The sequence below is a fragment of the Falco peregrinus genome, chromosome 1 (genome assembly GCF_023634155.1).
Source record: "Falco peregrinus isolate bFalPer1 chromosome 1, bFalPer1.pri, whole genome shotgun sequence".
NCBI classification, from domain to species: Eukaryota; Metazoa; Chordata; class Aves; order Falconiformes; family Falconidae; genus Falco; species Falco peregrinus.
In genome coordinates, this window is record NC_073721.1 from 128,820,199 (window position 1) to 128,835,339 (window position 15,141).

The window sequence follows — 15,141 nt, forward strand, 5'->3', positions numbered from 1 at the left end:
ATGGGACCCGAAAGCGGCTTGATCCTCGCTCTTCTCTGCTGGGTGGTGGGTGAGGTGGCTGCCTACCCACCCTGGGATTTCTCCTGGGGTGACCCAGCAAGCCGGGGGGTGCGGGCAGGCCCCCACACCTGGTCCTGGATGGAGGACCCCCAATCTCGAGCCATCTCCAGCCAGCAGCCGGTGATGGTGCAGTGCCAGGAGGCTCAGCTGGTGGTGACGGTGCACAGGGACCTCTTTGGCACTGGCCGCCTGGTCAATGCAGCTGACCTGACGCTGGGGCCAGCAGCGTGCAAGCATTCCTCACTGAACCCGGTCCACAACACCGTCATCTTCACCGCCGGCCTCCACGAGTGTGGCAGCATCGTGCAGGTAAGTCCTTCTCCCTGTGGTGCTTCCCGCCGGTATTCCCCCTGGGAGCATCTCCAGGCTGCGGGGACCGTGCACCGGCCATCCAGTGTGATGCTGGGGGGAGCCCTGTGTGCCAGGCACAGAGCCCCATCAGGGACCAGCCTGGGGGAAGGACAAGTGGCTATTTTCCCCATACTGGAGTATTTTTGCCCCACGGCTGCTTTGCCCTTTCAGCTGGAAACATGCTGACGGTGCAAAGCCCCCACGTCAGGTCCATTTCACTCACATTTTGGCCCATTAGGAAGTTTAACTTGCTGAGAATGAGGCCGGCCTCCTTCATCCCTTTTCCACCGGCTTTTCCCCCCTTTCTTTGGATTTCCCCGGCATTTCCCACTTAGGAAAGGGTGGCTATGTGGCTTGGTTGTGGTGGGAGGTGGGGTGGCCTCTCTGACAGCTTCTCACTGCTTCCCTGCCCAGATCACGCCAGATTCCCTCATCTACCGCACACTCCTCAACTATGACCCCAGCCCTGCCAGCAACCCTGTCATCATCCGCAGCAATCCCGCTGTCATCCCCATCGAGTGCCACTACCCCAGGTGAGGCCTCCCCATCCTCAGTACCCCCCCAGTCCCTGGGGACCAGCACAGGGCTGTATCCTGATGCACAAGGTCCTTGCCCAGGAGGGAGAATGTCAGCAGCAATGCCATCCGGCCCACCTGGGCTCCCTTCAGCTCCACGCTGTCAGCAGAGGAGAGGCTGGTGTTCTCCCTGCGCCTCATGAACGGTAGGTGGGAAGCCATACCGACCTGCAGACAGAGATTTTCCACCCTTTTCCCAGTGTGGGGAACTCAGGGACCCAGCACCCCACTGGGTACACCAACCTACCCCATGCCAAACACCAGCACTCCTGCTTTTGGGCTAAGCTCTGGTCCCATGGACACTTGGGGACAGTCAGAGCCACCCCCACCTTGTCACCGCGGCACTGCCTTGCAGAGGACTGGAGCGCTGAGAGACCCTTCACCGGTTTCCAGCTGGGTGATGTCCTCAACATCCAAGCAGAGGTGGGCACCGAGAGCCACGTGCCGCTGCGGCTGTTTGTGGACAGCTGCGTGGCCGCCCTGAGCCCCGGCACAGATTCCTCACCCCACTACACCATCATCGACTTCAACGGGTGAGCCCCGGGGACCCGCCTGCAGCAGTGCTGGTGGGGGGCTCACTGGGATGCTGACCCTCCCTTCCCACCTCAGGTGCCTGGTTGATGGGAGGTCAGATGACACCAGCTCTACCTTCATCACCCCGCGGCCTCGGGAGGACATGCTGCGCTTCAGGATCGACGTGTTTAGGTTTGCAGGAGACACCAGGAACCTGGTAAGGCTGCGTGTCTGTCCCCCTGCCAGCCCCAAACCAAGCTGGTGTTCCCCACCAGTGGGTCCCCACCTCTTTCCGTTGCCCTCCCCACAGATCTACATCACCTGCCACCTGAAGGTGACCCCAGTGGACCAAACCCCAGACCCCCTGAACAAGGCTTGTTCCTTCAACAAAGCCAGAAACACGTGAGTAGCTGCTGCACCCTGCACCGGGATGTGGCACACCTGGGTAGGTCCCCACCAGCACCCTGCAACCCAGCACAGCACGGGTGTCACGGTCACCCCCATGATGGGGGTCATGGACCCAGATTTAGGGGGGGCATGAATGCTCCATGGGTGCCATCAGAGCTCTGGTGATGATGCTCCCACCCTGCTACAGCTGGGCACCCGTGGAAGGCACTCGGGACATCTGCAGCTGCTGTGAGATGGGCAACTGCGAGTCCCCTGTGCTCTCCCGGAGGCTCAACCCCCTGGACCAATGGCCCAGCCGCCGCTTCCGCCGCCATGATGCCAACGGTAAGGTCCCCATGGGGATGGAGGGGACACCCTGGGGTTGTGGAACATGCCCGCCTCATCACTCCTTCCTCCCTAGGGAAAAAGGCTGAAGCAGACGTGGTCATCGGCCCTGTGCTCCTCTCGAGGGATGCAGGCGCCGTGGGAGAGTGGCAGGAGGAAGGTCAGGGTGAGTCCCGGCGGGCTGTGGCCCCATGTCACAGCCCTGGTGACAAGCGCTAACAGCCTCCTTGGTTTTGCAGGTGGGGTGAAAGCGGTGCCCAGTGTGGGGACAGGGCTGATCTGCATGGTGGCCGGTGTGGGGCTGGCCGGCGTGGTGCTGGCCGTGGGCATGGGGCGCAGGAGGTGCGCCCGTGCCTTGGCCTGAGCGCAGGGCGAGAGCGGAATAAAGCCTGGGAAGGACAAAGCGTGTCGGTGCTGCTCCTCTGCAATGGTACCCTGGGGGCGGGATGGGGCTGGGTGCCCTGCTGGAGAGGGAGCATCCATCCCTGGCACGTGGCTGTGGGGGTGCCAGAGCCCCCCAGCTCCCGGGGAGGTCCCTTCACATCCTCACCTGGGTTTCGGACCTCTTTGGGGCTCAGCTTTGGGAGCTGCCCCACTCATGGGTGACACCGGGAACAGTCCCCTTGCCCTAGAGGAATCCCAGCTGGGTCCTCTGACCTCTGGCCACTGCTCCTGGGGGGGGAGGCTGAGCCTGGGGTGGGGGGCTCGGGCTCGGCCAGGGAAGGACCCCAGCTCCCTCGGGAGGGCCCTCCTGGAAGGGGACAAGTGACAGCCCCGGCACTGGCACCCCCCCCTTGGGGGCCACCCACCCGAGGTAGGGGCATGAGGTAGGGGCACTCCGCTCCGGTGAGGGGCCACCTGCCGGGCCCCTGCACAAGCTGGGGGGGGTCGGGGCTGCCTGTGGGGATCCGAGCCCGCCCGGTGCCGCCTGCGGGGCAGGGGAGCTGGAGACGGTTGGCCGTTCCCAGCCCCCAGATGCCGGCTGGGGGGGCGAGAGCCGGGGGGCAGCGGGTGTCGAGCAGGGCCATGGGACCCTCCGGCAGCCCCGGTGCCGCCTCTGTCCCCAAACGGCCGCGGGGCCGAAGCGTCCATGGCGCAGCCGGGGCTGGGGGGAGGCAGCCGGGGCTGAACCCGAGCTGGGGCAGCCGCGGGGGGAGACGGGGCGGCCGTCGGTCGGGGCTGAATGAGCCGGAGGGTCCGTTAGGGCGTCGGGGGGGGCGCCCGGGTGCCCCTCAGCCGGAGCGTCCCTTACCTAGGGCGTGCGGCCCCCGGAGCCGAGCTGCTGCCGGGCCGGGGCGTCCCTCGGCGGGGCGGGGGCCGGGGCTGCCCCGCTGCGTCCCGGGGCTGCGCGCCTGGCAGCTGCCCCCGGGCCGGGGGGCTCTTCCCGAGGAGCACCCGCGGAGCCCACAGCCGCCCCGAGACCCCCCGCAGCCCCCCCGGGCCCCCGGGCGGAGCCTGGCGGCGGGCGGGACCCGCTGGGGACAGGAGGTGGCCGGGGTCGGGGTGGGGGTGGTGTCGAGGAGAAAGGGGGAGCAGGGGTTGGGGCGCAGGGGCTGATACAGGTCTGTGGCTCCCGAAGCACAGGGGATGTCACCAAGGGGGTGGCCGTGTCCCATGCTCCTTCCCAGGCAGGGCAGGCGGAGGAGCCCTTGGGGTGTTTTGGGGAGCGCAGCCTTCCCTGCCCTCCCCACGTGTTGTGCCCTTTGCTCTCCAGCGTTAAAGGACAACGTGGAAAAGTCAATGGCTTTCCTTAGGTCACCCCTCGGGAGGGACCCATATCCCATTCCTGGACTGGGGCCATCCTGGGACATCCCTCCTTTGTGGGCCGTCGTGTGGCACCACGGCCTCAGTTAAACACCGAACCCTCAAAAGCAATGTGTTTTAATGATTTCTGGTTTTAAAGCTTGTGAAAATAATAATAATAATATTAATAACAATAATAATAAACCAAGACTTCCAGTCATCTCAAGGACTCCCTCCCTATTCTTAAAAGCCAAACAGACGGAGCGAGCCCCTGTTACAGTGACGGGATTTCCAGCACCTTTGGTCCCAAAGTAATCAGAGCATCCCGGCATGGCAGCCGCCTCGAGAAGAGGGGTTGAGCATCCCTGCCAGGGCAGCACCTCCAACTCCAGGCTGTCGTCTTCCCCTCCTGGGGAGGCGGCATTGCCAGAGACACCCCCCCAAAAATGCCAAAGGGGTTAAAGACTACAGAGCTCTCTATTGCTAATATGCGATTTACATCATTTATACTGCCATTTATGGGCCCGCCCCTGCCTTTATTCCAGCTAAACCTCAGCATCAGTTTCCCTTAGGAAATGGAAAAAACCCCAAAGGTTAAAGAAAAGTTAAGTATAAAATTATATTTTGCAGAGTCATTCTCGCTTCCCCTCCTTTTAACGTGAAGAAATGTTTTTTGATTTGGGGGCAGGGGGGTCTCGAGGAGCTGCTGATGGGCTCTGGGGTATCCAGTGGGAAAGAGGAGCCAGCTCAGGCACTTTCAAGAGGGGGTCAGAGGCTGGAGCAGGTGACGTCCCTCCGGCCCTGCTCCCATCAAGATCTGAAAGAAGACAAAAAAAAAATATCCCAGGAGTTGGGGAATGCGCTTAGGAAGACATTTAAAAACGTTTCAAAAGCAGAGGGGAGGTTCTTTTGAAACTCAGCTTTGTTCTTCCCCAGAATAACAAGGAAATTCAATATAAACACCCCAAAAGGGAGCAAGACACGACCCCCACCTCCACCGCTGCCAAATCCAGCTTTTTTTTCTAATACTCACAGAGAAAACCCAGATGCAAGGGAGGAAAAACAGAATTAAACCACTTGGGTCCAACCCCCATCTCTGGGTTTTTTTGAAGCTGAGGGAAGAACAGAGGAGAGATGGACAGAGGACAGACCGACATCTCCTTACTGTGAAATCTTGCAGTTTGTCGTGGCGACATAGCGTCCGGTGTAATGGATGTTGCACCTCACCACGTTGTTGGTGAAGTCCGACTCCAGGACAATGTATTTGGGGTTCACTTGAACCTAAAAATGGGGGAAAGGGGAGGAAAAACACCCCCAAAAATGAGTAACAGGGGAGACGAGCAGCCCCTAAACCCATGCTAAAGGGATGGCACCAAAGAAGGTGCATGGTCCCGAACTTCATGGTTGAGAAGATCCCAAGCCAACCCCAAACCAGTAATGTTCTCCCCTAAAAAATCTCCCCCAACGATCCCGGCCACCTTTAAGACGTAATTCCCTGGCTGCACATCCGTAATATCGATCCACTGGCAATCGATGTCGGCGTTGTAGGTGTCGTAGCAGCCTGGGCTCAAGCCCTGCAGGTAGAAAAAGGGGGTTGAGGGGGTTCTGGGAGGGGTGAACCCTGAGAAGCCCTTGGAACGTCCCCCCCCCAAACACACCTGGGTGTGGGCTGTGCAGGCGTAACGCTTCAGGTTGCCAAAATCGCAGGTGGTGTCCTCCAGGCAGAAGCTGGCTTTGTGGCCCTCGGCCACCTTCCTCCCTGTGGTGGCATCCAGCAGGTCATAGTGGCTGAACTCATCCATGCTGTGGTAGTGCCTGGGGATGGGGATGGTGAGGGGGTGACACACAGTCAGGGTGGCCACCCTCATGGTGCCGGTCCCTCCCCAGATGTGATTCTGGTGGCTCCCCATCAACTCCAGATCCACACCAGCTTGCCAGCTCCCTCCTTGGGGACATTAATGGCAGGAGCTTGGTGGCTTTAGCAACAAAGAGGCAAAGCAAGGTCACCCCCCACCCCCCACCCCAAGATCTCCAAGCAAAGCCACAAAAATGGGGAAATGCCATTTAAAACAGTTTTTTAAATGCCATTTAAAAAGCCTTAAAACTGCAGTGCAAAGGAGGGCTGGCGGAGGGGAGGTGGGGACACTCACTGGTGGCAGCTGTGCCACTCCCAGCTGTGCCGGGGCCGGCTGGGCAGAAAGTCGGCTGTGCCCTGGTTCTTCACCCGCTGGGGAAACCGCAGGAGCACCCGCACATCGTAGTCGGTGGCTTCAGCGGTGTAGGCAGTGCTGGGGACGTCAGGAAAGGTCAATGCCCATGGCCCCCCTGCCCTTGGTCCCAGCCCCGGGGACAGGAGCCCCCCCAGGCGCAGGGCATAGCCTCAGTGCTGGCACCCTGAGGAGGAGAATCCCCAGCAAGTGCCTCTGTAGGGAGGGTTTCCTCCACGGAAAAGGAAATTACGAAAAAAGAACGAGAGAAGAGAAGGTCCCCTGCCTGCAGCACCTGCCAGGCACCTTCCTCTGGGCTTTGCTTTGCTCTGTGCTTTGCTTCAGACTTGGCTTTGCCCTTTCCTTTGCCCTTCCCTCTTTCCTTCTCCTCTCCTTCATCCTTCTCCTTTCCCTTTCTGCTTCCCTTTCTCCTTTCCTCTTCTTTCGCCTTTGTTTCTCTCCTTCATCCTTCTCCTTTCCCTTCCTGCTTCCCTTTCCTTTTCTCCTCCCTCCCCTTCCCTTTCCTCTTTCCTGTTCCCTATCCTTCCCTTTCTCCTTTCCTTGTCTCCTCCATTCTTTTCCTTTGTCCTCCTTCTTCTCCATACCTCTTCCCTTTCCCTTCCCTCTTCCCTATCCTTCCCTTCTCCTCTACCCTTTTCATCCTTCTCCTCCCCTTTCCCCTTCCCCTCCCTATCCTTCCCTTCCCTTTCATTCTGTCCTCATCCTTCTCCTTCATCCTTTTCCTCCTTACCCTTCCCTCCTCCCTTTCCCCCTTCCTTCCCCTCTCCTCCATCCTTCTTCATCCTCCTCCATCCTTCTCTCCCACCAGCACATCCCTTATTGCCCGCTGGTCCCCCCACCTGCCCACTCCCCATCTCCCCCTCGCCCCAGGACCTCGCTCTCTCTCCCGTGTCCCCATGTACACTCTTGCCCCAGGACCCCCCTCTCTCCCCTGTGCCCCCATGTACCCCCTTGGCCCAGGACCCCTCTCTCTCCCCACATATCCCCTCGCCCCAGGACCTCCCTCTCTCCCCTGTGTCCCCATGTACCCCTCACCCCAGGACCCCCCTCACTGCCCTGTGTCCTCATGTCCCCCTCGCCCCAGGACGCAGCCCACACCCCGTGGCTGCTCCTACCTGGCCAGGCACTTCTCCTCAGCTGCGCAGCGCAGCGAGTACAGGTGAGCTCGCTGCACATAGGTGGATGCTTGCACATAGTTGGGGTCCGGCACCAAGTCGGGGAGACCTGCCAGGAGGATGGGGACAGCCCTGAAGACAAGGACAAGGCTTGGGGACACAGCAGTCCCTGCTTCGAAGCAGCAAGCCCCGACCTAGTGGGGAAATTTTGCTTCGGTCACCACCACGTTTTTTTAATTTTAAGCTGCAGACGGAAAATCCTCCCTTCCCCTCCCCTTCCCCTCCAGTTCCTGCTGGCAAATCCCAATCCTCCATTTTCCTACACCGGGATTGCTCAACCCGTCCTCCTGCAAGCAACTATACCCAGCCCCAGCTGCTCGTCGTGCTCGGCTGCCCTGTGAGGGGTTATTGGGGTCCCTTGGAGTCCCCCAGCTCCCACCACTGCAGCAGCCAGAGACAGGGGGTGACATAACCCCCAAAAAAGCAGGGGTGTGTGTCCCTATTTCCTGCCCTGTTCCCTGTTTTCCACCACAAAACAGGGGTGAAAGTGGGGGCTCTGCTAACCCCGGGGCCTCTATGCCATTATCCCTCCCCTCCTCGAATTCCCGATGTTGCCCTGCGCTTGGGGCCAAGCCGAAGCGGGCTGTGGACAGACAGCGGCAGGGATGGGCGGGGGCTGCCTCACTTTCCAAAAGAATTACAGAGCCCAGCTGGAGCTGGCACTCCCCCCCAGCAACACCCTTTCACTCCTCCCCCTCCCAAAGGCTCCTCTGGGACCACCAGCTGAGAAAGCATCCTTACATCTGCACCTCAAGAAGGACTGGGGTGGGGGGGAATGCTCCCCAGGCACTCTGTGCCTCAGTTTCCCTTCTCCTAGCCCTCTGCAAAGTCAAGCCCTGCTCCACAACCTCTGCTTAGCACCTCTCCTTCCTGTGAGCTCACCTGCCTGTCCACATCCCTATGCTCAGCCCCATCTCCCTCCCGGTCTGTCCCCAGCCCCATCCTCATCCTCATCCTCAACACCAAACCCCTTCCTGTCCTCATCTTCATCCCCATCCTCATCCTCGTCCCCATCCTCGTCCTTGTCTTCATATCCATCCCCGTCCTCATTCTCAACCCCATCCTCATTCTCAACCCCATCCTCATCCTCATCCCCATCTTCATTCCCATTCCAGTCTCCATCCTCACCCCCATCCCCACTCTCACTGCCATCTTCACCCCCATCTCCATCCCTGTCACCATCATCATCCCCATCCTCACCCTTCATCCCCCTTCCCATCCCCACACCCCTCCCCATCCCTCATCCTCACCTCTATCCCCTTTCAAGGGACCAGGGGTCTCCAGCCACACCAGTTCCACCCTTTGCACCCAGTTTCCAGCACATTTCCTTTTTTTCCCCCCTTTTTCCCTTTTTTCCCCCCTTTTTTTTTTCCACAGGCAAAAAGAACAATGCCTTCTTGTTCCTTGGCCTGCCTTCCCTCGAGGGATCACGTCACTCCTTTGGAGCTCATTTCCTGCCCCGCTTGCTTGGTCATCGCTGCTGATGTAATACCCAGGGGGGGCCATGTACGCCAGGGGGGAAATTGGGAGAGCTTGGAAAGACTTTTTCCCCCCACTTAAAAAAAATTAATAATGAAAAAAGCAGTGCAGAAAGACCCCTGGGCCCTGTCCCGCTTGCGAGAGGAACATTTGTCATCATTTATAAAACAGCTTTTCCTCCCTGCTGTTGTTTATAATAAATTCTTGTACGCTCCAGAGAGAAACCCGACTCCTTTACCAACGGGGAGTTTTATTTTCCCCCCACGACGGAGCTTGCCCTGGATGGCCCCGTTGTTATTGTAGGGTCTCACGCCTGATTTTCAGCTCAGACATGGCAGCAAAGGGTCAAACCGCAAGCGCCGGCATCGCTGGGGTTAATGAGATGGCAGGATCGGCCCCACCATCCTGCAAATGTCCCCTTATCTCAGCAGGGCACCAAACTGTCCCCATCTGGGGCTGGCCAAGTCCTGATCCGTTTTTGCTGAGCCAGCACTTCTCCACCTCCAGCAAGTCAGGGGGCCTGGCAGCCCCCCCCTATCGCCTCTGAAAAGGGACAACCACAGCAAGAAAATGTTTGTTTTTCCTCCCCCACCCCTTGGCCTGCCCCGGGGAGCTGCCAGAGAAGATTTCCTTCTTATTCACCGTGAAAATTAGAATAATAAAAAAAAGCAGGCCTGCTCCCCACCGAGCTGTTTGTGCAGGTGTGCTGGGCTTAGCCGAAAAATCCCAGCCCCAGCAGTTTTCAAAGAGGGCAGCTGCTTTGCCTCCCTGTGCACAGTCGTGCTGGGTCCCAGCCCTGGAGATGCAGGGACCACTGAAGGGGGTGGCTGTGAGCAGTGGGGACAGGGACATGGGGACACCCCCGAGCGACCAAGATGCAACCCTTTGTGTCCCCATCCCATCCCCACAGCATCCCTCCTCCAGCACCTCCAGATTCAGTCCTTCACCCCCACATCACACTCCAGCCCTGCAGCATCCCTTTTCCAGCACCTCTTGGCACTCCTCTTCATCCCCCCATCCCACCCCCACTGAATCTTCTCAAGATCCCCTGTTGGTTGTTAAATGCCTGAAGATGGCAACAAAATCAACCTAAACCCATTCCCAATCCCACAAAAGGAAGACTTTCCCAACAAGATTGTCATCTCCTGGCCCAGGTGCCCCATTCTCAGATGTCACCACAGCCACCACAACTCAGCCTTAGTGGGTACCAAAATCCCCCATGGGATTTCCAAAACCTGCTCCCATTCAACAACAAACCCCAGACAATCTGTTTCCATGAGGGCAAAGCAAAAAAAGTCTGCTGGAGATGGAGAAAAGCAGAGGGGAGGGGTCCGAGGAGGGGTCAGGGTGAGGAAGGCCCTGGGGATGCCTCCTGGGGGTCAGCTGAGAGTGGGGACCCCCAGTGAGAACTGGCACCTTGGTCAAACCCCACAAGGAGGGGCGAGGTATCTGCCCCCATGGCTTAAAAGGACACGTGGGCTTGGCTTTCACCAGCCAAGACCTCCTTTGCATGAGATGATTCAGCCCCTGAGCAAGCCTTGGGTGGCACTTGAGTCCTCTGCAGAGGCTGTGAGCAGGAGACACGAAGACTTTTGGTGTGTCCTCCCCATCTCCTTGCCAAAGCTTGGTCTTCCCCTTCCCTTGACCAAGCCACATGAGATGCTCCTCCCGCACCTCCCCCATGGCCTGGCCACTTAAAGATTTAGGGCTGGAAGCTCTCATATCTCAAGATGTCTTCATTGGCTGGTTTGGGTGGAGGGAGGCAGATGACCCACGATGCTCACACAAGCCCCAGTAAACCCCCACACAAGCCCCAATAAACCCCCTCATAAAAACCAGTGGGATCTAATTGCTTAATTAACCCTCCAGGTGCCCCAGCGAGGGGCCAGGAATGCCGCACATTCCTGGCAGAGCCCCGTGGGATTAGGAGGCTCTTAAAGAGCTTAGGTGCATAATTAACATCTGATTCAGCTTTATAAAGTGTTTTGACTAATTAAGAAACCTGCCCAAAGGGTGGCCCTGCAGGTGACAGGCTTGGAGGTATTTTTGGTGACCCCCAGGGAGGTGACAGCTTTCCCCAAACAAACTTTGGTTGGAGAGAGCAGCAGGTGACCCGGAGGAGAGGCCAGGCAGCAGGGTGGCTGCAGAGAGCCACCTCCCTGGGCTGGTGGGATGATCTTTATTCCCTTATTTAGATTCATTAAGGAAAAATGTAAAGGAGGAGGCTGGGGGCTCCTTCACCGGGAGGTAGGTGTCCCAGTGGTGGGCTCATTGGCTAACAAGGGTTGTCCACCCACCTGTGGGCAGCCCGATCCCCCTGGCAGAGCCACAGCCCCATCACCTCCTGGCCCAGCTTCCAGGTATCCTTGAAGGACACAGCCTTTGCCAACAGGAATAAGATAAGCTTGGCAGGCATCTTCCCATTTCCCTCTGTCGCCTCGTGTCATCTGCAGGGCAGCTGTCCCCAGACATCCCTCCCCAGAGACACAGGACTGCCAGCATCCCTCACCCCTGCATCCCTCACCCGGCAGAAGCGGCTGCTCCTGGCAAGGTAGGCAGAGATCTGGAGGAAGACCTTCTCTGCACAAATTCTGTTCCCAAGCTCTTTCCCACACATTTTCGGCAGGGCTGGCCGGACCTCAGGCTGACCTAGCCCGGCTGCTCTCGCTGTGTTTACTCACTTGCACGCAATGGGGCAGGGCTGGGATAAACACTTCCCCCAGTACAAACCCTCTGGGATGGGTTTTTCTCAGAAACTAGGGATGGGGCTGGATGGGTTATGGGGTCAGACAGGTCAGAGGCTCCAGCTGACATGGGTTTCCCAAGGGACAGGCAGGGAACAGATCCCCCAGGCTGCTGCTCCTCACGCCCTCCAGCCTTGCTTCCAATTTCACCACGGAGCAAAAACACTCTTGGCAAGCCTCAGAGAAAAGCCACAGGATTTCATCAGGATCGGGGTCAGTAGGACGTGAAATGACAGCGTCCCTGCAGCAACCTTGGTCCCCTGCTGTGGCCGGCACAGGGAGGTGATGGGGTGACTGGCCCCCAGTGAGGCAGCACAGATCCAGCTATGAACTGAGCGTGCCCTGGCACAGGGCATGTGGCCAGGATGGCCCAGGACACGGCACTGTCCCACCCCAGGAGCACGGTGTGTCCCCAGTCCACGGCACACAGCCACCCCATGGATGCAGGATGACCAGGGACATGGCATACGGCCACCCCAGGAGCTGGCATGACCCCAACCCACGGCACACAGCCACCCCACGCAGGCGGGCTGGCTGGGGACACAGCACAGACCCACTCCACAAAAATTCAGGGTGACCTGGGACATGGCACAGCCCCAGTCCAGACCCCACTGGGACTTGCTCCTTCACACACCTTCCCTTTCCTCCCTGTTTTTCACCGCCTCAAACATCATTCCCAAAATATGTAGCATCTCTAACAGCCCCTTGGTGGCCCCTCTGCCACATTTGTCCCCATAGCACTGCGGCAGGCAGCATCCTTGGAGTGCAACTGGCCCCAGACACGTGCAGAGGGCTGTGCCCTTGGGGACGCCGTCTCCCCCAGGTGATGGAGCACCCAGGGCACCATCCCACCCCGGGGAGCTGCCACCCACCCCGGGGTCCCCCCCAGACTCACCCCGTCCGCCGTGGCTGGGCCTGTAGACGCTGCCCACGCTGACCCGGGCTTGGCTATCTGGGACGGCCTGCGGTATTTCGGGGCTCCTGGCAGGCAGGTAGGACTCGGGGTGCGGAACCCCATAAGGCTCCAGCGCCCGAAAAGGCGGCTGTGGCTGCGGCTCATAGGGGGGATACTGGCCCCCGTACCCAGTCCCGGGTGCCTGCAGGTTGTCGGTGGGCGCGATGCCCTGCCCGGTGGGATGCTGGCTGGCATACGAGTCCGAGCCGCCCTGCTCCGGCGGGCCCCCCGCGTCGTGGTACAAGCTGTGGGAGTACCGGCGGTCCAGCCCATCGGCCGGCTGCGGGGCGGCGGGCACGTAGGGGCGCTCGGCCGCCGGGTAGTAGCCCTGGGCTCTGTAGGGGCTCTGCTCCTCCCCGTAGTCCTCGTAGCGTGCCCGGGGCTGGAAGGGGTACACCACGCTGGCACCCGCTGCCGCCGCCGCCACGGCCGCCCCGCCGGTGCCGGTGCTGCGGTAGTAGGTGTACGCCTCGTCGTACGCCCGGGGCGCCTCGTAGGGCTCGTACTGGGGGGCGAAGGGGAGCTGGGGGTACGCGGGCTGCCCGGCGGAGGCGTAGGCGAAGGAGGAGGCGGAGGAGGCGGAGGAAGGCTGCCGCAGGCGGCCGGCAGGCCGGGCCCGTTGCGAGGGGGTGCTGTCGCCCACCGGCCCCTCCCGCCAGTTTTCGGGCACCTGCCCGAAGCCGAAGGGGTGCCGCGTCTGCCCCCGCACCGTCTCGGAGCCCGGCCGCGGCGGGACGGCCGGTGCCTGCCGCCGCACGCTGCCCGTGCCGCCGGTCACCGCTCCCGCCAGCAGCAGCCGGTTCCCTCCGGGTCTCTCCTGCCCCGGCGGCACGTACTCGGCGCCGGTGTTGAGCAGGCTGTACACCCGGCCGTTGTTCTCCCACTGGATCAGCTGCCGCCAGGGCTGCCCGCCCGCCTGCTGCTGCCCGCCCGCCAGCAGGCACAGCCCGCAGCCCAGCGCTGCCCACAGCCCCCACGCTGCCCGCCGCGCCATCCCGTCAGCGCCGGCCCCGGCCCCGCCGCGGCTCCCCCAGCGCCCGCCGCCCAGCCCCGGCGGAGCGGCTGCCGGGGCGGGCGGAGCGGTTCCCGGGGCGGGCGGAGGGGCTCCCGGGCCGGGCGGAGCGGCTGCCGGGCCGGGCGGAGCGGTTCCCGGGCCGGGCGGAGCGGCTGCCGGGCCGGGCGGAGCGGTTCCCGGGCCGGGCGGAGCGGCTGCCGGGCCGGGCGGAGCGGCCGCGCTCCCCGGCGGCGGGAGGGGAGCGGAGCGCGGGGGGCAGCGGCGGCCCGGGTCCTAGGCACCGCCTCCGGCACGGAGCTGCCCTCCTGGAGCGGGGCGGGGGGGCTGCGGGGGGCTCCTGCGCGCGAGATGCAGCCACTCGGCGTCAAACGCTGCGCTTTTGGGGGCTTTACGCCTTTTTTTTAACCCTGGAGTGATTCACGCCTTCAGCTTTGGGGCGAACGCTGCGGGGTTTGGCCCCAGTACCGCCTGCCGCACGCATCCTGCCCGCCGGGCGCCGGGAGGACGGGCTGCGGGGCGCTGGCTGCCCGCCCAGTGCAGCCGCTGGCGTAAAAACCCGAAATGTTGGGGGTTACACTTTTTTTCACCCTGGCACTCTGCACACCTTCGACGTTTGGGTTGAATTCTGCAGGTTTTGGTGTTGTACAATGGCCTCAGAACAGTGTTTGGGCTCGTGGAAAGCATCGGGGGGGGGGGGGGGGGGCAATGCCATGTGACCCTGCCCCGCTTCCCTGCTCAGAAGGACCCTGTTCTTCCCCAAAGGGACCCAAATTCACACCAGTGACTGTCCCACCGGAGGCCTGATACCAGGGTGAGGGCCTGGACAAGCACCTTCAGTCCCTCACGAAAGCTTTCGGCAGGTTTCAAAGGGGAAACTGTGCCAAAAAAATGGAGCTTCCCCCCAGAATTTGTCTGTTGATGACAATTTGGGGTTTTTTCCCTTGCTTTTGTATCCCAAACGAAGACGAATCCTGCACAAAAGGTTTTAAGCCCCAGGGAGGAATTAAAACCAAAGACTGATTGGTAACTCAGGGCTGGAAATATTAAACAGAAAGGCTGGGTGGGGGCGAGGAACACATCTGGGGGGCCCCAACCCTGCTGCTGGCTGGAGCCAGCCCATGTGAACCCCGAACCCATCACCATGCTGGGGCCATCGCCCTGGCTCGCTCCTCCACATCACCGCATGAAGAGCCTGGGCAAACTGAGCCCCAGGGCCTCGTCCTCCACAGGGACGCCCAACACCCCCCGCCCCAGCCTTTTTACAGCCCCGCGACCCCAGCCTGGCATCCACAGGGGGATATTTCAAGGCAGAGATGAAGCTGGGAAAAAGCATCCCAGCATCCTTCCCTCCATCTGCCACCCTGGGGAAACTGAGGCAGCACCCCGAAAGCTGGAGTGGGCAGCCCAGTCCCTGCCACCCCCCTGTCCCCAGAGCTGCCCTTGTGCTGCCTGGCACTTTCCTGTTGCTTTAAGTCCTGACTGTAGGGCCGTGTGTTTTCCACGTGTAGATTTTTCCTTTTCTCCTTTCCCCCCCCTCCTGCTGCGTTTGTTCCCAGCCCCAAAGCTGGGGA

General features: G+C 60.8%; 2 protein-coding genes across 3 annotated transcripts; one reads left to right on the top strand and one right to left on the bottom strand.

The window, feature by feature from the left end:
• On the top strand, nt 1–2,615 carry LOC101911203 (zona pellucida sperm-binding protein 3-like). The gene is made up of 9 exons (XM_005232599.3): nt 1–369; nt 826–944; nt 1,029–1,132; nt 1,342–1,519; nt 1,596–1,716; nt 1,810–1,901; nt 2,095–2,231; nt 2,308–2,397; nt 2,471–2,615. Exons 1-9 carry the CDS (start codon nt 1–3, stop codon nt 2,593–2,595), a joined length of 1,335 nt encoding a protein of 444 aa, XP_005232656.1. The 3' UTR covers nt 2,596–2,615.
• Nucleotides 2,616–4,115: 1,500 nt separating this feature from the next.
• LOXL1 (lysyl oxidase like 1) lies at nt 4,116–13,794 on the bottom strand. 2 transcript variants are annotated; one of them, XM_055793650.1, is made up of 7 exons: nt 12,496–13,794; nt 7,318–7,426; nt 6,125–6,262; nt 5,633–5,789; nt 5,453–5,548; nt 5,140–5,255; nt 4,116–4,791 (listed from the first exon to the last, which is right to left on the bottom strand). In XM_055793650.1, the coding sequence occupies exons 1-7, from the start codon at nt 13,547–13,549 to the stop codon at nt 4,785–4,787; spliced, it is 1,677 nt and encodes a 558-aa protein (XP_055649625.1). In that variant the 5' UTR covers nt 13,550–13,794; the 3' UTR covers nt 4,116–4,784. The 2 variants fall into 2 exon arrangements, with proteins under 2 accessions (XP_055649625.1, XP_027635886.1); XM_027780085.2 differs by lacking the exon at nt 12,496–13,794 and adding an exon at nt 8,628–12,474.
• Nucleotides 13,795–15,141: the final 1,347 nt, after the last annotated feature.

What these genes read in the sequence shown, in the direction of transcription:
- LOC101911203 (XM_005232599.3), top strand. Translation starts at nt 1, where the DNA reads ATGGGACCCGAAAGCGGCTTGATCCTCGCTCTTCTCTGCTGGGTGGTG. An exon ending in AGTGTGGCAGCATCGTGCAG is followed by an intron (nt 370 to 825) that starts GTAAGTCCTTCT and finishes TTCCCTGCCCAG; the next exon opens with ATCACGCCAGATTCCCTCAT. An exon ending in ACCATCATCGACTTCAACGG is followed by an intron (nt 1,520 to 1,595) that starts GTGAGCCCCGGG and finishes TTCCCACCTCAG; the next exon opens with GTGCCTGGTTGATGGGAGGT.
- LOXL1 (XM_055793650.1), bottom strand. Translation starts at nt 13,549, where the DNA reads ATGGCGCGGCGGGCAGCGTGGGGGCTGTGGGCAGCGCTGGGCTGCGGG. An exon ending in CCTGCACAGCCCACACCCAG is followed by an intron (nt 5,549 to 5,632) that starts GTGTGTTTGGGG and finishes TTCTACCTGCAG; the next exon opens with GGCTTGAGCCCAGGCTGCTA. An exon ending in CAGGGAATTACGTCTTAAAG is followed by an intron (nt 5,256 to 5,452) that starts GTGGCCGGGATC and finishes CCCCATTTTTAG; the next exon opens with GTTCAAGTGAACCCCAAATA.